This window comes from Eptatretus burgeri, chromosome 1, assembly GCF_056783735.1.
Source record: "Eptatretus burgeri isolate ZD-2024b chromosome 1, Ebu_testis_v1, whole genome shotgun sequence".
Taxonomy (NCBI): Eukaryota; Metazoa; Chordata; class Myxini; order Myxiniformes; family Myxinidae; genus Eptatretus; species Eptatretus burgeri.
This window is the reverse complement of record NC_140961.1, coordinates 50,960,880-50,985,911: the sequence shown is the minus strand read 5'-3', so window position 1 is coordinate 50,985,911 and position 25,032 is coordinate 50,960,880. Positions and strand designations below refer to the sequence as shown.

The 25,032-nt window shown below is 43.3% G+C and overlaps 1 protein-coding gene across 4 annotated transcripts in view; it reads right to left on the bottom strand.

Moving 5' to 3' along the window:
* Positions 1-25,032, bottom strand: part of LOC147034471 (RING finger protein 145-like) — a 56,123-nt gene that overhangs the window by 3,056 nt on the left and 28,035 nt on the right. For 3 of the 4 annotated variants that reach the window (XM_085883800.1, XM_085883790.1, XM_085883809.1), the window contains exons 6-11: positions 23,416-23,573; positions 22,431-22,571; positions 18,979-19,161; positions 11,680-11,827; positions 11,409-11,507; positions 1,112-1,363 (exon numbers count right to left, since the gene is read on the bottom strand). In XM_085883800.1, the coding sequence (XP_085739926.1) occupies positions 1,112-1,363; positions 11,409-11,507; positions 11,680-11,827; positions 18,979-19,161; positions 22,431-22,571; positions 23,416-23,573 (981 nt within the window). The remainder of the gene's footprint in view (positions 1-1,111; positions 1,364-11,408; positions 11,508-11,679; positions 11,828-18,978; positions 19,162-22,430; positions 22,572-23,415; positions 23,574-25,032) is intronic. The other variant, XM_085883815.1, reaches the window with a different exon arrangement.

The window sequence follows — 25,032 nt, the reverse complement described above, 5'->3', positions numbered from 1 at the left end:
AAGGTGTTTTTTGTTAATGAGGTCATCCAAAAAAAAGTAGGTCAAGGACACTAATTAAATGTCAGGTGCACAACTCTGATGCAAGAACATCTTGGCAGGCCAAGCAGTCTTTGACATTCCGCATTGGTAAAATTGAGTGATGACCAAAAAAAAAAAAAAAAAAAAAAAAAAAAAACTTTTCAGACCTTGGAATTTCATTCTAAAAGTCATTGACATTGGCAGAAAAAGGGAGAAAAATCTAAATGGTGGTTTAAGACCTTAATCTTTAACCCAGAGGGGTATGATGTAAAAAAAAGTGTGAATTCACCTTGTTCAAGGCTATCTATAGAGGGCGATGTTCCGATCGGACAAACCAGTCGAGTTATGGTGAACAATGTTAAAATGTCTAATTAGGTCAAGGTCAAAAAGTCAACCCGCATACTTCTTTATTCACATTAGTGATGCGAAATTTAATTCCGAAACTCCCAACCGGTTCCGAGCTATTTCTCGGAAATTTGGAGTGATGGGAGTGCAGGAAGAAAAAATATCTTGCTATAATTCAACGTCTGTCCGTCTGTCTGTCTGTCTGTTCCCAGGTACCACAAAAACGGCTGAACCGATCGCAACCATTTTTTGGGTGTGTAATCCTGGGAACCCTTGGAGTAAAATAGGCATAAATATAATAACATGACCCCATTGGCGGCTCCCGTCGGGAGCGGGTACTTCTCGTATGTATATGTATATGTATATGTATGTATATGTATATATATATATATATATATACACAAAAAATACTTTTTTGCAAATATAAATGGTGATTGAGTTTCCTCAGAGTCTAAAACTCTGTGGTACCATTAAAATTGGGGGCAACAATTGCAGAAACAAACCACACAACAGGTACTTTGGGTGGTATTGGGAGGGAGAATGAGTTGATAACTTTTAAATGCCTGAAGGCAAAATAAGATGGGCACTAAAATTCTTCCCCCAACTGAATAATGAAAAAGGGACCTTCAAATCTAATGAGGAATAAAAACATTCCACACACCCTACAATCCAAAAAAAAAATTGTTTTTATTAAATAAAACGATGATGACATCATTAAAATATCTTGTGGGGGTTATATTTGCATCACCTGATAGCAGATGGGACAGATTTCTTGCGACTGCTGTCCTTGCAATGTCTCCATCGACCGGATAAGTTTTTCTGCATGTTGCCTGCGCCGAATGCTGCACCATCCACGATGTGCCGGCAGCCAAACATTCAAATAAGTGTAGAATGTCAGCAGGGCGATGACAAAGAAAGGAACATAGCCAGAATTCCAACCAGTTAACCCCAAAAGTACCACAGCAAGCCGGGAGAGCAACGTGGCTCCATGGCAAGCACCCTGTGACAGACGAAAAGCAACTAGTTATTTTGATCCACATACAAAAGGATCCTATGTGTTCGTGAAATGGAGTGGTATGGGTGGAAAAACAGCCAACTAAAATACGAGTCGTTTGTGTTGACAATGACTTCACAATTCAATGACGCAATTAGAACATGCTTGGCCAAAAGTGTTCGATGAGTACCTGTATACCAACTACAAAATCTATGCATGTCGGGAAGTAGAGGAAGAAGTTGGCAGAGGTGGGGGTAGTGAATACAGCTGAAGTGAAGGATGGGCTAGATCAGATATAATTTTAATGCAGTCAGTTTACTCTGATTCACTAGTAAATAAATAGAAACATTAAACATATCCATATGATGTTCACAAATCAAGAGGAAAGAAAATAAAATTCAAAAGCACCTTTCCCCCAAAATTTTAAATAGAACCATACCACCTCTTGCCTTTGGCAAGATGATCCCATCCTGACCCACGATCTTTATTATTCCCATTAACCCCTCCTTACCCAACCCTCTTTACTTGCTGATTTCAGTGTTCGTTCTCTCTCCTTCTCCACCTCGCCCTCCCTCCCTCCCTCTATTTCCCTTTCATTTATCCCCTTGCACAAAATTGTTTCCCTGCTGCACCCACAGTCAACTTAACCTTGCTCTTGTAGAAAAGAAAATTTATCCCATTATTTTATTCTCCAAGATCACGAGGTTTCTGCCATTTAAAGAACGCTACCTTGGGCACTAAAGGTGCATTCAAACCCCTCATGGCACAGGCTGTAATTACGAAGCCAGAAGGGGTTGGTTATTTGGTACCCTGTTCAAGACTGATAAAGGAAGCCACCACTCACTGTGTTGATTCGAGTGAGGGAAATTCTGCACCAATTCTTTTGAGAATGTCTGCTTTAGAAAGCCCAAGCATCAGCAGGGGGAGCAACTCATTTGAGACGTTATTTGCTTTAATAAAAGCTTGTCGGTGTATATGTGGCTCTTCCACTTCACTGAGGAAAGTGATGGCTCTTCGCCCCAAATGATTTAAAGTACGAACTAGAATAGGGCTCATTCATTACTGTCAGTTTTAGTGTGGTCTGAAGTGTCACTGAAACAGCTTCCGTAGGATTTTTGTGCTAAAATCGATTTTTTTGCTGTATTGGGTTGATTTGAAGTCCTGCTACTGGAAAATGATGGGGTTCAAATGTTCCGACCCCTCGACCCCTCTGTGGGGGCCCTTTTTCGTCCCGGGACCCCCCCCCCGGACTGACCCCTCGCCTATCTTCGCTAATAACGATTCAATTTCCACGATCTTTGGGTCATTTTAGCGGTTTTAGATCATACTGACTCCATTTATGACGCTCTCGAAGCGACCGGAAGTGGTTATTAGTGACTTCCGGTGGCTTCTACAGATTTCCGGTGACAATCGGCGTCATACTCAGGGTCCTTTTCATGCTAGCCAGAAACATAATCATGTAGTACCTCTTTCTAGGTGTTTCAGGGCACGAGAAAACGAATGGTGAAGTTAATTTTGTGATCAGACTGACCTGTGATGAGATAACGTCACTTTACGTTCAATAAGGAATATTGATGTTCATGATTTTGTGTTCTTTTAGGTGAGACGCTGACCCAGAATGAGGACAATCAAGATCATCTAACTTCCTGTTACTAGATAAGATCACTTTGAGCAATATTGTTACAATGTTCATGTGTTTCTGCTGTGTGTGCTTTCAGGTGGGAAGTTGAGCTGCTTCGACCACGATTAGGACCATCTAGCAGTCATGTCTGAAAAGAACTGTGTGTGCGTGCGTGCGTGCGTGCGTGCGTGCGTGCGTGCGTGCGTGCGTGTGTGTGTGTGTGCGCGCGTCATCTGCAATGAGGGCGCAACCTCAAGCAAGAGACTGATAAACAATCCTGATATGGTTGATGAACTTGTTTCCTGTTGTAAAGTGTGCTTGTCTTTAGGTGAAACTGGCATCAAACAACTTACTGATCACTTAGCTGGTCTGAGTGAATCTGAATGTAAATTGGTGTATTACCATAGTGAATGTCGGAAACCGATTGTTAACAAGAGCATGATCGAATGACTCCAGGGTAAGCGCGAATGGTCAGATTCCCCTGCATGCCCTGTGCGAGGGCCTGGTCGCCCTTCCACTGCCATTGACTCTGCCCGGCCTAAAAGGACAAAAACCATCCCAAAAGCAGAGGTGTGTTTGTTCTCAACTTGCAGCTTCTGTCCTAATGACACGACAGTACCTCTCCACTGTGTTTTTTCCGACTGGATGGGTGACAATTTCCTCGAGATAAAGCTCAAGACTCAGGATGACCATGTCCGAACTTGCGCGTCAGAGCTCGAGGACGCTGGGGATGCTTCTGCTCTTGAAAAGTACTATCATAGACAATGCTTGCGGTCTGCTCAGCGCACCTTTACTCCTGTAGAGCATAGTAATGTTGAGCTCATCCACTCTGCATGTGATGAACAGTTGCTCCTCTCCGTTCAAAACACACTTACTGATGATGAGGTTACCCTCATTATGGCTGAGGTGAACGATGCATACTTGTCAATTTTGAAAAGATATCAGGTGGAAGTAATTGAGACGGGAAACGACCGCAAGCACCTGAAAAAGCTTATTTCTGAACGCCTTCCAAATGTTCAGTTCTTTAAGTCTTTGCAGAAAAATGAGCCTGACAACCTCGTCTTCCCAACAGCAGTTAGCAAGGCGATGGACCTTCGGTCTGCACTGCTCGATGATGGTGAAGCAATTGGCTACTTGAGGAAAATGGCTAATATGTTACGAGAAGAAATGATGCAGCACCGAAAACGGTCGTTCAATGGCAGCTTTGACAACTTTGAAAATCCTCCACAACTTCAGTTCTTCTTAACACATCTCCTCTTTGGTCCTCATGCTCTCAAAGTTTCTGGAATGCGCAATGATGAAGTGGACAAATCTGTTGATATTGCTTGCCAGGTTCTAATCCAAAATACTCGAAGCGATCGACAGGTGAAGCATAAATCGAAGAAGAATGATGGGTTTCAGCAGACTGTCCAGACGCCCCTCTCAATCGGCCTACCTCTCACCATTCATTCCAGAGTACGTGACAAGAGCCTCGTCAATAACCTCACAGAAGTGAACATTGGGAGTGACGACCGGAGGATACTTGACTTTGAAAAGCGCATGCAACAAGGTGTTCAGCGGATGAACGAGAATTGTGGATTTTGTCTCCCAGATTCTGTGAAGAAAGGAGTGAACATCTGATTTGCTGTGGATAACATTGATCTCTTGGAAGACACACCAACTGGACAGAACACATTCCATGGTACAGGGGTCATGATCAACCAGCGAGCAGAAGATGGAGAACCCATCAACCAACCACTTGTGCTCCAAGAGAAGCTTGTTTCTCCTGCACCACGAGCCTTTAAAGTCAAATACCTGCAAGAGCCAATCATCAAAACCAAGCCAATATGTTTTGGGGTCAACCAACTAGGGAAACGAAAGTCTCTCATTTCAACAGAATTCACTCTCACCTGGGCCCTTGCTAATTACTTCGGTACAGATGACAACACAAATGACCAACAAGTAGAGCCTGAAAACCAACAGGAAACGGATCAACAGCAAAATCAAGCCGAGACTCAAAATGTCCGAAATACTGCTGATTCTATTATTTCGCAGAAAGAACATATACCAAAGAGTGAGAGGTTGGAAAAGGACAGAGTGATGCCAACTTGGGCTGCTACTAAGTTTCTGCTATTATCACGCTCCTCGCAGAATCATGGACTGACTAACACAGAGGTTAATTGCTCCACTGTTCAGGACTTCACCCACGGACTATGGAACCCTGTATACTGTTCTGATATTGACTCAGGGCATATCTGCTTTTGTGGTCGGTCCTGAGAGAAGAGTCTTCATGACGCTCGTTCTGGATCTTTACAGCCGTGCCCTCAAGATTCAGCAGTCAGTTGGTAACAAACACTGGCTCCTCCTACCAGGTGTTCTGCATATTGGATTTACTTGCCTGCATACTCTTGGCAAAACGATTGACGGAAGTGGAATAGATAAGTGTGCCATTGAAAGTGGCACATGCACTTCTGCAGTTCTTCGTGGAATCTATGGCGGCAAGGCATACAAGCGAGGCGTTGAGTATCACATCACAACCAGCCTGGCGATCATGATGATGAAGTTTGATGCCATTTCTGCCGCTCTTCCACCTGGACCTCTCCGTGTCCAATGCAGCGCTCTCAAGAAGGCTCTCCACGAGCGCAGTCCAGATATGGTTGAGATCTACAACAATCTCCAGTCCTCATACTCAGAGAATGTCAAGCCGCTTGAAGACGAAAAAGACATAGGAGAGCTCACACAGTTTCTCATGCAGTACCTCGAGCAGGTTGAGAGCCTTCTGCATCTTATCGGTGCATGTCGCTCGGGTGACTGGGAAGGTTATTTGGATGCACTAGAGAACGTCATCAAGTATTTCTTCGCACACGATCACCTGAATTGTGCGTGCCTCATGCCTGTCCATCTTGCTCAAATTAACGCTCTGGAACAGGATGACCCTGCTACATGGGAAGCACTGAAGTCAGGTGACTTCGTTGTGGCAAAATCAGAGGTTCCCTTCACTCACCTTTTTACTGACCAAACTCTGGAGCAAGAAATCAAGTTGTTGAAGCGTCATGGCGGGATGGGTGGATTGAGTCAAGATGAAGCCGTTCTGGACCGACTTCTTACCATCACACCTCAACTCACTTGTATAGTAAAGCAGTTCCTCCATAGCTTCCTTTGAGCCTCCAGGTCATCTGACGAAGTGAACACTACCAGCTTTCCGGTGCTGTTGCTGTCAGATCAAGAGAAAATGCTCTGAAGCTCCGTCACTCCATCGAGCTGCATTGTGGGGGCAATCAATTCACAGAAAAGTCTCCTCTGAAGAGCCTGGTATCCTCCGCTCTTGTACCAGATGTTGCAAAAGATGACATTCTGCACTTTGCAGAGAATGGACAGAAGCGCTTTGAGGAGTTCATCCATGACAGCTTGTTGCCCACATCAATACTCTCACAATTTGGGACCTAATGAAGAAGTTCAGGCTGAAGACCTTCTCAAACTGTATGGAGAAAACTCGAGTCCGCGTGGGTGACAAGGTCATCAAGTTGCGTGAGGAGCGTGAACTTCTGGGCAGATTCCTTATTATTCAAGGAAGTCGCCCTGAGCTGGTACCAAAACTAGAGGAGACTGTTGGGGAATATGTGATGTCTGTGGTGCCACGCTCTCTTTGCTCTGACGGCTCTCGTTATATCCCAGCTGACAAGGCCGGTCTGATGCACGTTGTTGAAGGAGCTAAGGCTCAACTACTTCAATCTACCACTCTTCTCGATACAGCACCAACGAGTCCACCACCTAAAGTTCTCATTGTTGATGCCATGTCTGTGCTTCAGAGCATGAAGAAAACACCGACCATGCAGAAGCTCTCTGACCTTCAAGTGGCATTCATCAAGCGCATTGAGTTCATGATGGTCGGCTACAACGAGGGTCGAGTGGTCTTTGACAGTGACCAGGATCAGTCTCTGAAAAACAAGACTCGCCAAAAGAGAGCCGTGACGTCCACAGAATTTCAAATCCATCGAGAAATGAAACTCACCATGTCTCTCAAGGAGATTTTATCTACCTCAAGGACCAAAAGTAGCCTCACATGTATGTTCGCTGAGGATTTGATGCAACATTTCTCCAGCAGCAACAACGTCAAGCTGATCGTCGTGTACGACACGAATATCAAGGGCTGTGATTTTGAGGAAGATCATTCACACGAAGAGGCTGATACACTGATTCTTCATCAAGTCCTCGCCTGTGTAGCTGAGAGTGATTGGCGGGAAGTATGTGTTTGGTCACCTGACACTGATCTCCTCACGCTTCTCCTCGACACAGGAAGGTGCAGTTGTTGCAAGAACAGCCCGCCTTGTACTCCTCTCTGCAAATGTTATACAAGGGAATGTGCAAATGTAATAAGGGAAGATGTGCACGAGGATGAGGTTGATGAATAAGCTGTCATCTTGAATTAGTTTCCATGAAATACTATCTCAACTGTTCTGTACGTTTTTGTTCCTGATGTATCCCTTTGTTTTTATTTGTATCTGTTCGCTTATTAAACGTTTGTGCAACTTAAAAAATATTATGTGTTTCTACATCTCATCATAGGTCGGTCTGATCACAAAAATAACTGCACCAATCATTTTCCCGTGCCTAAAAACCCATAGAAAGAGGTACGACATGACTGTTTCTGGCTCGCATGAAAAGGACCCTGATATGAGTATGACGCCAATTGTCACCGGAAATCTGTAGCAGCCATGGGGGGGGGGGGGGGTTGAGGGGTCGGAAAATTTGAACCCCATCATTTTCCAGTAGCAGGACTCGAAATCAACCCAATACAGCAAAAAAAATCAATTTTAGCACAAAAATCCTATGGGATGACACGTCATACCACATTATTTTGGCTGCCATGAGCTTGTGATGACCAGGAGACTTTCTGCCAAAGCAGGTACAGATAAGAACTATAAGGGCACTCGTTGAGCGCATACCTCCACCACGTAATGCCTGATCCACGGGAACATATCTGGCCCAATAGATTTTTGAAATATCATGCTATACAGTACTGTCATATTTGGCCCAATCACTCAATGGTGAAGAATCACTTTAAAAATTAAATAACTCTCATATTCAGATCCGGATCCAGATCTTCACCAAAACTGAATCATTTCTTCCTTGTCACACACCCAACCTGTCCACAAATTTCATCCGGATCTGTCCACAACTTTTGAGATATCCTGCACACAAACAAACAGGCAAACAAACACAGCCAAAGGGGTGTAAACATAACGTCCTTCACATTCGGTGGCGGAGGTTAAAAAACAAAGCCCATCATCTGTGAGAACCAAGTAGCAATACCCGGAATTGGTGTTTGTTACCTCCATCACCGTTAGTTGTGAAAATCGAAGTTTTTTTCCAGTGAATTGGTTGGTCTTGTGTGTGATTCTGTCTGTCTGTCTGTCTGTCTGTCTGTCTGTCTGTCTGTCTGTGTCAGTCGCCTACAGGTCAGAGTTTTAAACCGATATTCACGAAACTTCACCACCTGGTAGAGTTCGTCATAAGCAAGAAGCCTATCGAGGTCAAAAGGTCAACATTGACCAAAGGTCAACAACTTTGTTAAATTTCTAAAATCCTCAACTTTCATCCGATTGACTTGAAATTTGAAGAGGATTTATATTTCAAGTCACTGAATTCAAAGAACAAGTATTCACAAGCCAAAAGGTCAAATTTCTATAATTGTCAATGTTCATCTGATTGACTTCAAATTTGAAGAGAATTTGCATATTTGGTCATTGAATTCAACCACCAATTATTATTGTCAAATTGTTTTTTTGGATTTCGCAAGTATCGTGCTATGCATGACGTCTTCCTTGTTACTTACGAAATCTAAAGTTTTCGTAAGTATATTGATGACTTCCGTCGTGTGTGTGTTTGTTTTATTTGTAGGCACGATAACTCAAATGGAAGAAGCTACCAATGTCAAATTACACCACGTGATTCAGGAGGGTGATGGCTAGCGCTGATTAGATTTTGGTCAAAATCGGTCAAAGGTCAAGGTCACAGTGAGGTCAAACATCCAAAACATAACTCGAGAACGGAAGAAGCTATCAATGTCAAATTACACCACGTGATTCAGGAGGGTGATGGCTAGGGCTGATTAGATTTTGGTCAAAATCGGTCAAAGGTCAAGGTCACAGTGAGGTCAAACATTCAAAACATAACTCGAGAAAAGTTACCACAGGTATTGTTGACAGAGCGTGAGTTTGGAAGATTGAGGTAAGTTTGGCGGAATTTGTGTGTCAATTCGTCATGTCACTGCTGTTTTAAAAATTTATGTTATAAAATAATATTAAATAATTCCGTAAATTCCTGTGGAGAAATGGAGTATTTTTGCTTCGGTCGACATTACGAGTTCGTTTTAATTTTGTCTTCGGTTTTTGCGATCGCTTAGGACGCTTCACACTCGGTTGTCGAAATTCTGGTAAAAATCGGATGTTTTGGAGAAGTTTTAAGATTGTATAAAAATATTTCACCCGCCACGTCACGACTCGTCACGTGGTGCAGCGCGGCGCTCGAGCAGACGCGTCGTTGAGTCACGTAAAGGTTTTGCGTGTGCGCGCTGACAGAGTTTTCGATAAAGATGGTGTTTAAAAGTCATTTTTCATCCCAATAAAGCTTATCATTGCATGCCGTACTCGCTAAGCCGTCAGATGGTCTAAAGATTGTTTGTGGATGGCCGAATATTACGGTTTTATGACTTTGATAAAATAATATTGAATAATTCCATAAATTCTTGTGGAGAAATGGAGTATTTTTGCTTCGGTCGACGTTACGAGTTCATTTTAACTTCGATTTTAATTTTGTCTTTGGTTTTTGCGATCGCTTAGGACGCTTAACACTCGGTTGTCGAAATTCTGGTAAAAATCAGATGTTTTGGAGACGTTTTAAGATGTATAAAAATATTTCACCCGCCGAGTCACGGCTCGTCACATGGCGAGGTTTTGCGTGTGCGCGCTGACGTAATCGCGCTCGTCCCAGCATCCTTTTGAGTTGAGCGGGGGGGGGGCGTCGAGTGTGACCTTTACGTTGCGTAAATCCGCGGTAACTCGAGAACGGAAGAAGCTACCAATGTCAAATTACACCACGTGATTCAGGAGGGTGATGGCAAGCACTGATTAGATTTTGGTCAAGGTCACAGTGAGGTCAAACACTCGATTTTTGATGGTTTGGTACAGAATCATCGGAGAAACTTCTGGTTTGCGTTGCTACCTTCTCTAGAGACAGCTTTTATTCGACAATGTCAGAGGTCAAGTTGACTATTTCGTAAGTACCAGTCTATGACTGCTTGTTTGTTTGTGTGCAGATCTCAAAGTTATGGATGGATTCGGCCGAAATTTGGTGCACAGAGTGGGTGTTTGACAAGGACGAACTGATTAGATTTTGGTGAAGATCTGGATCCAGATACAAATATTTTTTTCAAGTGATTCTTCACCATTGAGAGATAATGCCAAAAACGATATGTAGTATGATATATCAAAAAATGTGTGTGTGTGTGTGTGTGTGTGTGTGTGTGTGTGTGTGTGTGTGTGTGTGTGTGTGTGTGTGTGTGTGTGTGTGTGTGTGTGTGTGTGTGTGTGTGTGTGTGTGTGTGTGTGTGTGTGTGTGTGTGTGTGATGATTCAATTTTGGTCAAGATCCGAATTTATTTATTTTTTTGAAATTCTTCACCATTGAGGTGAACTGCACCGATATATTGCATGACATCTAAAAAGTTATTGACTGATAAGGACAAAACTTGGTTGACAGGATGGTGTGTGACAAGGACAAATTGATTCCGTTTTGGTGAAGATCAGAATCCAGTTCGGGATACAAGCTTTTTTATTTATTTAATTTTTTTTAAAGTGATTCTTCATCATCGAGAGATGGGGCCAAAAACTATGTATAGTATGTTTCAAAAATTTATTGTGCCCGATATGTTCTCCTGGATCCTGATTGAGTGGTGGAGGTATGAGATTGTAAGTCTCTTCTGAAAAGACTTGAGCATACAAGTTGACACTTCACTTTTGAAAAAATGCCAAAATCAACTTCTTAACAGCTTTTAATATTATTTTAGAGATCAACTTTTGGAGAATCCAGCACCGAGATTTCTGCACTCAATTGCTTTACAGCTACAACCCAAACAGCAAAGAGTTGGATCATGTCTAGTTGTCTTCGTGATAGCAAAGAATTAACTTCACTGAAGAATCCGTTCATGGTTTATTGGGCATATAAATGTTGAACATTCATCTCAATAGCATTTGCACTGCTTTGAAAACTCAATGGGATTTCAAAGGATAGGGCAGGCATTCGATGACAGGTCGTTTAATTACGACAATAAATCTTCCAAATTTTTTGCATGAAATGTCTGAATAGCCCAGAAATCCAAGCAAATGGAATGGCCCACCCTCCAAAAACCCCTTGTGAAGAACATTACCAGCCACACCTAGGATTTCCTCACCTGCAAGTAATGGATGGTATCATCCATCCTATCAAAAGCATGACTTTTGGTCGCTTTTTCTTGCATGTAAAGGATGTAGATAATGATGTGACTGAAAGCCTTACACAAGAGAAGGGCAGAAAAGAACATCGTCATTGGTAATGTTATTGGCTTGTGGAATCAATAATCATTGAAGGACAATAAGAGAAAGGAAAATGGGAAGGAACAAGTAGGTTTAATGTTTGCACAATATGCTTTTGTATATTTATGCCACGATGCATAAGCTTTACACCTGCAGTGTGATAGCACCAGCTCTAATCGTGAGGACAAGCGACCAGCTTGTGAAATGCTGTGGCTGGACCATGCCCAACATCAGCATGTGAGGCAGCAAACCGAGGACTACAGTCAGGATGATTGCCTTCGCATGTTGCCAAATATCCCTGTCACGAATGCAACACAGTGTTTTCAGAGGCTGTCAGCTTGACTTCATTAAAATCCAAGATCATTAGGGTTCAGTCAAATAATTTCAGTTTCCCTAAATTGTGCTTTTAAGCCTGCTCCATCCTCAGGGGGTGACCACAGTGACCCCATGGCTTCATCTCTGTCCTTTGCTATCAGATGATTAAATGCATGTTTCATCGATATACAAGTCAAAGGTTATAAAAAGAGCGAAATCAAACAGGAGTGGAGGGGAACAGGCAGACAAAGATGCCTAAGTGTAATACAGCTATGTTGTGAAGAGGAATGGCAGGGAGGACAAGAGTGAAGTCGATGGTGCACTATCGCAAATCCCCATGCTTCCAACCGAAAGCAAAGTTGAAAGATGGTATAACGTTCCACCAGGAATGACCGAGTATCACATTTTGAGTTTTAACTCTCCAGAGCATAGAACGAGAATAAAATCCCAAAAATCGTTGCATATTTCATGCGTCCCCCCAATCTTGATTTCATTTCGAAAGTTTTGTTTAAAAAAACAAAAAAGTTTAAAAATGTGCCTGTAATTGCATTTATTTGGTTTTGATCTTTTTACCTCACCCCAGGGGGTGGGACCAAAATTGTTACTGTTCTTGCACCTTCTTTCCATGTGTGATCGTAACTACCAAGTTTGGTGAATTACTGCCCAACAGTTTAGGAAGAGATAGTGCGACAGACAGACAGAGCTGATAATAACAACACTTCCCCCCCTGTTTTTTTTCAAAAAGCATGGAGATAAAAACAGGTAGAGTATGAGCAGGTGCACACAGCTTGGGAGTGGGTACAAGGTATCCATTGGCAATCTGCCTTTAGTGAACCTGCTTTTTGAACTGCTTGGTCTGAGTTGGATTTCTGACCAAGCTTTAAACTGTTAAATTGGTGCATCGCAAGCAGGGCGCTGCATCAGAGTACACCATCCCTCAGATTGACTTTCAGCCCAGGTCTTTTTCTTCTAACATTAGCTGGTGGCTATTAAAGATCCCATGCTGTCTTTCAAAATTAAATATCTCACAGTGCAACTTATTGATGGTCCCCAAACAAAATTCCAAATTGAGCTTTCATTGAGCACTGATGAGCTTTTACGAGCACAATAAAAGCACAGACGTACCTCACCAAAAATGGAGCACATAGGCCAAATTCACAATTGAAGACGGATTCAATATGCATTCACCAACTATGACTTATTTCCCACCCACCTACTTTCAACCTAATTTTATTTACTTCCCAAAGATTAGAACTTGCATTTACAATGAAACCAAGGACATAATTGCAAATGTGAAGAAGTGAATTGTAGGGCATGTCTTTGTTGCATAATATCGATGCTAAATATTGAATAAAACATTTTGGCCCAATCTACAACAGAAAAGACATGCACACACACAAACAGAGAATTGCCTTATTGTATATAGGAGGATACAGGGTGTCAATAAAATGTACATAGAGTATATATATATATATATATATATATATATATATATATATATATATATATATATATATATATATATATACACACGTTATACCATACCATCTCATTTTGCATTGCCTCATGGATAACAGCTGACTGATGATGTGCAATCGTTCCATCACCCACTAATGCCATTTATTTGGAACTGATAATACTCACTCAGCATCACCTATATCTCTACTTTATAGAGACACCAATATGCATTCACTGTGTGCGTGATACATTCAGTTGTTACTTATCCCATCTCAACCAAACTTGCCAGGGGGGGGCCGAAGGGTCACATGACAGAAGTTGTAGCAACTTCACTTGCCCCCCCTTCCTCGACCACTTGTGGAAGACACGGAGATAACGTGCACTGGGGGTGTGTTCCATTACCAATAAGCTTGCTATCGTTTGCCAAGACAACCATTTCAATGGAGTGCTTGCTTGAGTGCTTAAGCCACTTGGCAAGCACTCACTCTACAAGCTGATTGGTAATGGAACACACCCCCGATGTCCTTGAGGCATTCTACGCTTAACGCATTCCCCACAGATTAACGAATCTGGGCCGTCTCAACTTGCTTGGCCTCCAGGTAAGGTACTCAAATGAGTCTTCACACATTAATGATGTATCCCATTGCCTGTCAGATTTTTCTAGCCACAAGATTTTGTACATTGCACATGGATTGTTTATAACTTGTATCTTGCGTTCTCATATGTCATTTCTCCCAGGCATGCTTCAAGTGTGACATGCGACATTGCCCATGACACCCTCATGGCCCAATTATGACTTTTATTCGATGCATAACCCCATTTGTAATGCACACTTGCCTCAAAGCTCTCCAGCCTTTCTCGACCCAGCTATAAACTGTCATCCCAGTGTTTCACAGGCAAGGCGATTCATCAATGTGTGCAGTTCCTCGAATGGCCGTTAAACTGGACGTCCTGTCTGCTAGTATAAGTTGGTAGACGTTAAAGATCCAGTGTACTTCGTGAAGAGTACGTGAGCGATTGCCGGCACCCTGAACAAATTCCAAATTGCTGCTCCAACCTTAGTCTACCATTTTGGCCTTAGGTTTGGCCAGCTGGGTCGTGAAAGACTTAGGTCAAGCTTCTCACGACCAACCCGACAACAATGTGGGAACAATTGTGGCCTTTAAGGAAGAATAATAAATAATAATGATAATATTAACCCACCGCTATTTGCACCACTGCCACCTCCCCACCCTGCCCCCTGGTCGCTCCTTTGGGGAGAGGGTGTTTCTTGCATAATTAAATACGCAAAATTTAAAGTGTGCTATCATTTCTCTGATTACTTAGTCATGAACAAATTACTATGATTATAGTAATTAGCAATATTATTTACTTATTCACCATTTAATTTGCAATCATGTGCCAGAGCAAAAATAAATAAAATAAAATAGGTTTGGTGCGGAATGACTTCAACTGAACTCATTGGACCTTGCATCCTCTACAATAAAATGAATGGACAGAGATACTTGGAAATTTTCCAAAACTTTCTTCTTCCAAAAACTCAGCAATGATACAACACAGATAAAACTATGACAGCATTCGGAAAAGCACACACCTCAGCCAGGCTGAACAGTTTACATTTTGTATCCCACCGACAGGCCAAATATGCATCTGGATCTGAACCAAAATCTAATTGGCTTGTTCTTGTCACCGAACCAACTCATCCACCTAGTTTTGTAACAACTCGACAACTTTTTTGAAATATCATGTTATATATATATATATATATATATATATATATATATATATATATATATATATATATATATATATATATATATATATATATATTGTATTTGACCACATCTCTCAATGGTGAAGAATCACTTTGGAATTGCAGGAGAATATTTTGTTCACATTTGGATCTTCACCAAAATATAATCATTTCGTCCTTGTCACCCATCCAATGTCTCCACCAAATATCGTCCGAATCTGTCCCCAACTTTTTGAGATACCATGTTCATAGATAGAGGTGAAAACATAACCCCCATCAACCTTCGGTGGTGGAGGTAACTATTTTTATGCAAGGTAGTGCTCCTCTGCAATGCTCGATTGAAGTTTGTAATTTGCTGGATACCCACATTTTACACAGATGGATTGGGTGACGAGGCCCGATTATCGTAGTTCCAGGAGACCTGATTTAACCCCATGTGGTTATGTTTTGTGGAGATATGCCAAAGTAAAAAATGTCTGCCAGCAAACTTGGTAATTTGGACATATTGGAAAGTTCTATCCACAATGTTTTTGCCGATTTGCCAGAGGAGTTTCTTTGGCATACAGTGAAAGATGTTGCTGAACGATTGAGAAAAAAAAAATGTGCTGAGAATGCAGGAGCTTGGCTTACTGACTTCCTCTCCTCTCGTAGCGAACGTGTGGCTCTCAACAGAATCCTTTCATCGACTTCTCTCTGTCAAGGCTGGAGTGCACCAAGGCAGTGTTCTGGGCCCAGTACTATTCCTGATGTTCAAAAATGATCTTTCTAACTCTACAAAATCCTTTATGTATTTGCTGATGACTCCACCCTCTGCCGTGACATCCTTCATTCTTCAGACAGACAGGCTGCAAACTCTTCCCTCTCTTCAGACCTTGACAAAATCAAGGTTTTAAAATCCTGACAATTCTAACTCTCAGTACATCTCTCCAAAAGGACCCTCTGGCAACCCTCCCATCAATCTACTTTCTAAATAATCCTCTTGAGCAAGCTCAGCCATTCAAACTTCTGGGTCTCACTATCAGCCATGATCTTTCTTGGTCAGGTCAGGTATGGGAGCATGCGCCAGAGCAGCGCATCACTGCATCCTCTTTCTGCCGGTACTCCAGGGACCTCCGTCTGGCCATCCCCCAGGCAGATGCCTGGCCCATCCCCATCTCCTTGAGATGCCGATCAACCTGCTGCAACCATGAGGCACGTGGTTGACTCATTGGCCTCCTCCACTCACGAGACTCCCGAGCTGAGAGAATCTGGTGAGCAGGATCAGCGTCAGGAAAACGAGCCACATGTCCATACAGCCGTAGCTGACGCTCACGGACTATGCAGGTAACGAATCTCATTTGAGTCTCTCTCAGCAACCGCTCGTTGGACACAAAGTCCGACCAGCGATAGCCAAGGATTCTTCGAAGAGACCTGGTACCAAAGAAATTAAGTCTCTGTCTCAGATCCTTGGTCAGAGTCCAAGTATCGCATCCATAGAGCAAGACTGGAAGCACCAAGGACCCAAAGACTCGGACTTTCGTCCTCCCGCACAGGTACCGGCAGCGTCAAACCTCATTATCCAGTGAATCCATGACTCCCCAGGCCCGACCCAGACGTCTCTTGACCTCTGACTCACAGCAGGCAGAGACATGAATATGTCTCTTTCTTGGGCAAATCACATTTCAAGGTTGGCCTCCAAAACCAGCCATTGACTGGGCATCCTCCATCGTACAAAGTCTTTCCTTGGCACACCTGAACTTCTATCCACCTACAAGACATTCATCCACAAGCTTGATGGAGTACTGCTCTCCCCTCTGGCTGGCTCCCCTGCCTCACATCATGCTCAGCTTGACGTCATGGAAACCAAGGCCTTCAAGATTATTAGAATCTCCTGCAATGAAGCGTAGTCTATGGGTCTTTCACTTTGCCATCGCAGACAGGTTGGTGATCCCTCTGTCTTCCACCACCTCCTTTTTGATCGTGCACCCTCTGCTCTCTCTGTGCCTTGTCACCCCCCCACCCCCACGTTTCTGCAGGGCACACACAGTCCACCATGAACCCCTTCTGGTGAAACTACCTAAATCCAGGACGACTGCTCACCTCCATTCATTTGGTCCCATTTTTCCCACCTTTGGAACGAACTTCCACATTCTCTTCAATGTCATTCTTCCTTTCAATCTCAGTTTGTCTCCATTCCAAAACCATTACCTTTCCTATTCTTCCTCCTTCAAAATTTACAGTTTTCCCTCCTGAGAGTTTCCTTCTGTATCCATTTTGTCCATCCCGTGCATCCTCTTGCCCTTCAATACTCCCCACACCCATTGTTTGTCAGTCTCCCTCAATCTTGGCCTTCAACTCTGCTGTTAGTGTTTCACCCCTCTCTCTCTTAACGGTTCCTTTTGTCCTGTTGCATCCTGATCCATTCAGTGTACTAATACTTGCTCTTCCTCTTCCACAAGCCTCGATTTTATATATCAAGGTTTTAAAATCCTGACAATTCTAACTCTGAGTATCTCTCTCCAAAAGGACCCTCTGGCAACCCTCCCACCAATCTACTTTCTAAATAATCCTAAATATATATATATATATATATAGATATAGATATACACACACACACACACACACACACACACACACACACACACACACGTTTCTGCAGGGCACATTTCTATATATTTATCAATATAAAGATTTTAAATGTTGCATTTTCAATATTATTGGTATTAATATTGTATTTCACCAATTATATTTGGTGTCATTTCATGACCTTAAAACTTGTTTTAATTTGCCAACTGTGGTTTCCTGTGTTAGCATACACCTGACTAGTTTTAATCTATTGATAAGTTCAGTGCTGTGCATGGTTGGTCTCAGTTCTAATTATTTCACCTGCAACCATACCATGGAATAGCTTTTTTGGAATGGTGCCGTCTATAGAAAGGCATTTGTACAATGTGAAATGGAAAAGCATCTCATTAATCAAACAAATTGGAATGAAATTTAGTATTATTGATATCGATTTGTAATTCCCCCCAAAAACCTGAAGTGCGAGTTTGGTTTTCCTTTTTAATTCACGTTATTTTGGATTTATATCATCATGAAGCTGATCAAATGCAAACCCATCATTAATTGCAAGTGAATAATTAATGAAGCTAAAGACATTTCCATACCTTTGCACAATTGTTAGTTCATTCCTGCACATATTCTTGACCCAATCACTTGTACATGTGCAGGAACAAATATGCAAATAAAGGGGCCGGATCTGAACCCATGGGTATCCTCCACTGTCCGCTGGAGTATCTTGCCAAATGTAAAGAAACTTTTTTTTAGGAGAAATCAAATACTTTCTTTGAGTTTATTTTTTTGAAAAACTACATGAATATTGATTTTCCTTTCTTGACCAATGTGCTCTTTTTTTTGATAATGTAGACTTTATTACCTCCTGCAAATTCTTTATCCACCGCTCTGTACGATGTGGTTACGAGCTTGTCGTGTGAAATGTTTGTGTATAATGTTGAAAAATCATAAGTTGATAAACATTTAGCCTTACCCTTGTTATTAATGTAGATAATGTTGATTATAGGTTTGGAATTATCAATGATCCAGAATTTATGAATACCAGAATAAAATCTCACCTTTTTCATGGTAGCTTTTTTAAACATTTATAAATTCGTTTCATCGCCCCCCCCCCCCTGTAATACTACCTGATAATGGTTTCAAACTGTGTTTTCTACTTGCGATAATGAACCTCGTTTCACAAGGGTGTTTGTGCATTTTTAGGATACCATAAATGAATGGTAATTTATGGTCACACACACACACACACAATTAATACTGATTATAATACTTGGACTACAAAATAAATAATAATCATAATTCAGCTAAATTATCGAGGACATGACAGCTATGTTATTGAGAAAAATGATTGCAAGAATGGATTGTCCCACTTGTTGCTGAAGATTGTCAGTGAAAGCAGAGAATACTGCGTGGCCTTGAGGGCTGAATGCAGTGCTTCAGTGCAATAAACAATGAGCGAGATGGCAATGAGCACAGCACGTGGTGCAGCCTCGAGCGAAATGAACCCAGACAGCACAGCCAGGAGGAGGAAAGCCAGGGCATCATCCAAAGTCCTGCAATGAATTGCATGCGGGCGCCAGTCAGACAAGTTGAAGTGTGTATCTGTTCAGATCATACTAATATTACATCACGTTGAAAAGAAAATTGGAATTAATTGATCATTGTGCCCGTCTTGCAATAAAAAAAAATGGAAATTCCCATTCGCAATATTTTTTTTCATTTTCAAAATCACAAAAAATTAGGCTGCACAGTTTTCAGATTAACAGAATGGTACAGGTTGAGATACTTGTGCAATCGATCAGCCCCAATGACCACAGAAATATATTGTGGAGATTGACATCATTGCATGGAAAAATCAATGTATTCAATTATGTTATTGTTACCACTTTATGTAAATAATACGAGTGTCTCCTGCTTGCGAGCTGCTCTCTCTCACAGATTTGTGCTGCCTCAAATTGAAATGTATCTCATGTTCCTGCTGATGGGGCAGCACATACCCCCTCGGGGTCTATGGATCCCCAGTTCAGAACTGCTGGTTTAGGAGGAGATAGCATGATGGACAGACAGACAGACAGAGCATATAAAAATATCCCCCTCCTCCACCCTCAGTTTTTTTTTTTAAAGCATGGGGATAAAAATGCGATGGTTACATTTTAGATGTAAAAATGTTTTGATCAAATTAGATGTAAAAAAAAATAATTATAATTAAAAAAAATTAAAGTTTGGGTTAAATTATATATCTTTGTCGAACTGTGCCGAAGGCGTCTTGGGTGAGCAAGTCAAGCCTGTAGGCATTGCAGCAAGACCACAAGCGAAACCAGCCAGCTAAAATTGTACCTAATGTTGGCCGGACACGAGTCGGGCCTGTAGGCCTTGCATCACACAACAAACCACATGCGGCACGGATAAACAAACACTCAGAAATGGGCACGGCTAACTTTCAAGGTACAAAATGGGCATAATCCACGTTCAATGTGCAAAATCGACATTCATTAAAGTTGGACTTAAAATGTTGTGGTGAATTGGACAATGTTGTGGAACTGTGCCCAAGTCCACTTGGAAGTGCAAAATAAAAACTGGTCTGTGTGCGGATGTGCACGCGCAAACGCGGATGCCCTCTCCCTCCGGGCAAGACTATTGGCAACATCCACGAACAATGGAGTGTGTTTTATTCAGCACAATACTTGTCATTCAGCTTAAACATTGACAAAACAAAAGTTTGTTTCATTGGAATGTGTATATATATATATTTTTTTTTTGTCGCGAACAGCCACGCAACTCGAATCACGGCACATCGCCCACCGGACGGACAATTCTGTCGTGACCCTCTCGGAATAACGCCGGGAGCCAGTCACGGGTGGGCCTTTCAGCCTCACCACGATCGTGCCAATCGGCCCCCCGCGTGGGATAGGGTTGTTCGCCAAATTCGACCTACCTAAGTACCCACGCGGAGGGTAGACCGGGCGATCGCACCTCGCCGCAGGTCGACTCCGGACACGGGCCACTTAAGCGACCCGTTCCATACTATCGGGATAACCGAGCGGTGTTATCGTCCGCCTCGACGGTTCCGATTAATTATCGGGCTTATTAAGCCCACTACCAACCTTTTACGTGAAGCAAGATGGAGATTCAATTAAAGAAAAGACGAAGCAAAACGGGAAAAACTTCAACATAATGCACATTTATTCCACGGCACACGGAGAGCACACATATACAATTACAACAATTATGCACCAAAAGCAGATGCTACAAAAGAAACACAACAATGCAGATCTACAACCGACTACGCGTGCACACGGCAACACTTACACAGTTTTACTTTACAGAGGGCGCCGACAACACATTTACTCAAAAGCAAAAGAAAAGGGCCACCCTCAAAGACAAGGGGACAGACAGGGCCTGTGGGCCGCGAGACCGGGTGGATCCTACCCGTGTCTTGTGATGAGCCGCAAATGTGGCGGCGCCCCGACTCTGCGCTCCTGCGCGGGTTTCGTTGGCACTGCTTGGAGTGGGGTGGGAACGGGGCCCCCTTTTCGCACTATCTCAGCGCGGGGGGGGGGGAAGGGGGGAATTGTTGATGCTCTGGGGAAAGAGGATAGCTGGCTTGCTTGGGTCCCACGACGAGCGACTCCACTGCGAGCTCGTCGCTGACCGCAGTCTTCCTTGCCTCGGACCCGAACCCTTCGGTCTCCTCCCCAATTCTCCTCATCCGACTGCAGCAAATCACCTCGACCGCGCTCCAGGCTTCCTCTCTCTGCAGCTCCCCGACAGACTCCGAACCCCGACAGACTGCGAGCTCCGACAGACTTCTCCTCTCCAGACCCGACTTGACTCTTCTCAAACTCGCCTTGACTCTTCTCCAACTCACTGCCTCCAACTGACTAAATTCGCCCCGCGCTCGGCGCTTTATAGTCCGGCAGGAGAACCCATATGCAAATTTCTGGATCAGAATGAGCTCGGGGTTGGAGCCACGCTCGCCCATTGGATGGAGAAAAAGGGGCGTGAGTCTCCCCTGATCCTCGAATTTGCATATCCCAATTCTACTCCGACGCGTCTGGAGGCGGGGCCAAACCGCCCCGCGCTTGCTGATTGGACGGATCAGAAGTGGGCGTGTATCATTCCTGATCCGACTTCTCCTCGGAAAGGCCGCACTTTGCACCCGTGGCTCGGCGTGCGTCCCCCACGAGGCCAGGACAGCCTGACGCTCGGTGCCCACAAGCGGTGCGGGAATGGCCGCAGAAGGAGGAGAGGTGAAGGTGGTGGAGGGTTTATTGTGGTGGTTTATGGCCATGACGACGTTTGGAATGGCGGTGATGCGATGTTTGCGGGAGCGAGTTGTGAAGGTAAAGGTCGTGGCTGTTGGCGTTGTTGTTGTGAAGCGGAGTTGCGGTTGGTGGTTGTTGTGTGATGGTGGTTGAGACGTGGTTGGTTCAAAATAAAGATAGAACAGAAAAATGACTATCTCAATGGGTCGCAGCCCGAATGAATCACATTTATTCCCTCTAAACAACGGGTTTGGGGCTAACTACACATGTACTTACAGAGATATCTCACCTACGGGACCTGAATGGTGGTTTGCGAATTTCCTCAACCGTAACAATATATATATATATATATATAAATAATCTCCTCCTGTCTTCTTATGTATGCTTTCCTTTATAGTAGTCAAAATCAAAAACATAAAAAACAAATGGAACTATGATCATGTGTGAAAAAATAACAATCAAGGTTTGATTATTCTTTTTTTCTATTATTTTTATATGGCCTTAATGCAGTAAGTTCGTGCACATGAATGCAGGTAAATGTATGGCATTCTTATCACCTGTTTTCCGGTTCCCAGTCGAGAGGGCCCTTTGTACCATTCAGGATTATTCGACAAAACACGATGAGAGTGAGTTTCATGTGAGCCATGGTACAACTCAATCCCAGGACAGCGTACAGGCTATCACATGCTTGTGCCAAACTGCGGGAGGGAACGAGATGCGAGCCATATGGCAAGGGTCCATTTACATATTAAATTATGTGTACACACAAAGTTATCCAGAGATGATGGAATTTAGAATTATTCTCAAGGGAATGATAATTGCAAAATGGTGTTTGTACTCTGTCGATCCCCAACGTGGATCCTGCGATATCCAATAACAAGGAACGTTTGAATCAAACACAAATGTTAAAAACACAAACAAGCAGAGCCTCACGAGGGTATTTGTCTTTGTGACTTATTTCACACAAGACAGGGGTGCTATAGTAACTAGAACTGCACTCGGTAGAGCGCATAGCCACCAGGCTAAACAGTTGACATTTTGAATCCCAATGATAGGCCGGATCTGCAACCGGGCCTTCACCAAAATATAATCAGCCTGTTCTTGCCACCTACCCAACTCGTCCACAAAGTTTTGTCTGAATCGGTTCCAACATTTTTGAGATATCCTGCTTTATATCATTTTTGGGCTCATCGCTCAATGGTGAAGAATCAGTTGGAAAACTAAAAAATTCTGATCTGGATCTGGATACGCTCCAAAATTGAATCAATTCGTCTTCGTCACACACCCAACCTGTCCACCAAATTTTGTCCGAATCCGTCTAACTTTTTTAGATATCCTGTTCGCAGACAACCAAACAGGGGTGAAAACAACCACCATACACCTTCAGTGGCAGAGGTAATTATTCGAGCCATTGAAGCAGGCATGATATCATATCTGGCACATTGCTATGTAAAAGGTGTACAGAAATCTCATCAACAAAATCCCACACCAATACTCCATGTGAGGACTACATGGACACAGAACAATTTTGGGCTGAAATACCTGTTGATGAGAATTGCAGTCCAGTTAGTGTTGCTTGGTTGATGTTGTGTGGGGAAAAGCATAAAATTGGTGAGAAGAAGCAGGAAAAAGGTGTTGGCAAGTTCCAGGTCATTCCATACCATAGTGAGCAGAGCAAACCCCCCTTGGTTGTGTAACACCTGTATAAAAAGAAAAACAATCACTGCACACTGCTTGGTGAAACGTGTACAGTTAATTCTTGAGAAAAACGCCAGGGGAATAGAAAAGGCCCCTTTATACGGTATGTGCCATGTGGCAAACGATAGAAAAGAAACGACATTCCATGGCTTGTGGGAAATGCCACACGATAGGAAATAAGGCACATTCAAAAAATCTCGTATTCATGCTGTACTCCCCTTGTGTTCTGAAGAGGAACAAAGTAATGCTCTCAAAGTTCATATCAAGGGGCACCAATTTTTTAACAAATTAATCACACACTGCCGATTATCTTATGCGTTTTCGTTTTCAAGATACACAAATTTCGTTATCTGGGACCTAAGCGAATGAAACACCGGAAAACTATACCGTTTTAGAAAGCTCAGTATGTCTACTTTCTGGAAAAAATGATTTTCATGATGATCAAAGTACTTCGATTTTGACCCTCTGTGCACCATAGTTTTGAAACTGGCCCATATGTATGTGTATATATGTATATATATATATATATATATATATATATATATATATATATATATATATATTGTTGCGGTCTTCGCGCCCGCCGGCGTGCGACGGCCACGTAACTCGAATCGCGGCACGTCGCCCACCGGACGGACAATCCAGTCGTGACCCTCTCGGACTAACGCCGGGAACCAGTCACGGGTGGACCTTTCGGTCTCACCGCGATCGAGCCAATCAGCCCCCGCGTGGGATAGGGTTGCTCGCCAAATTCGAACTACCTAAGTACCCACGCGGAGGGTAGACCGGGCGATCGCACCTCGCCGCAGGTCGACTTCGGACACGGGCCACTTGCCGACCCGTTCCGTACTATCAGAATAACCGAGCGGTGTTATCGTCGACCTCGACGGTTCGATTAATTATCGGGCGTACTCAGCCCACTACCAACCCTTTACGTGAAGCAAGATGAGGGTTCAATGGGGGAAAAGACGAAGCGAAGCGGGAGAACAGTTCAACAATAAAGCACATTTATTCGCGACGAACGGAAAGCACACAAATACAATTCCACCAAATGCACACAAAAAAAAGAAAACACAATTCCATTTACACAAAAAGCAAACATAAAAGTGAAAACAGTGCAGAGCTAATACCGACTACCGAGCACACGGCAACACTTATACAATTCTACTTCACAGACGGCGCCGACAACACATACCCAAAACCAGCGAAAAGAAATCCCCCAAGAATGGGGCAGGCCTGAGGCCGAGACCGGGTCGGGCCTACCCGTCTGGTGATGAGACGCGGAGCGGCGATGGCCCCGCAACCCGCGGGCCTCGTGGACAGTGCCTGGCAGGGGGGTGGGAACGGGGCCCCCTTGGTCGCACTATCTCAGCGCGGGGGGAAACAGGAGGGGGTTGCTGATGCTCGGGGTATAGAGGATCTTTATTATGTGCGACGAGCGTCTCCACCTCGGCCAGGTCG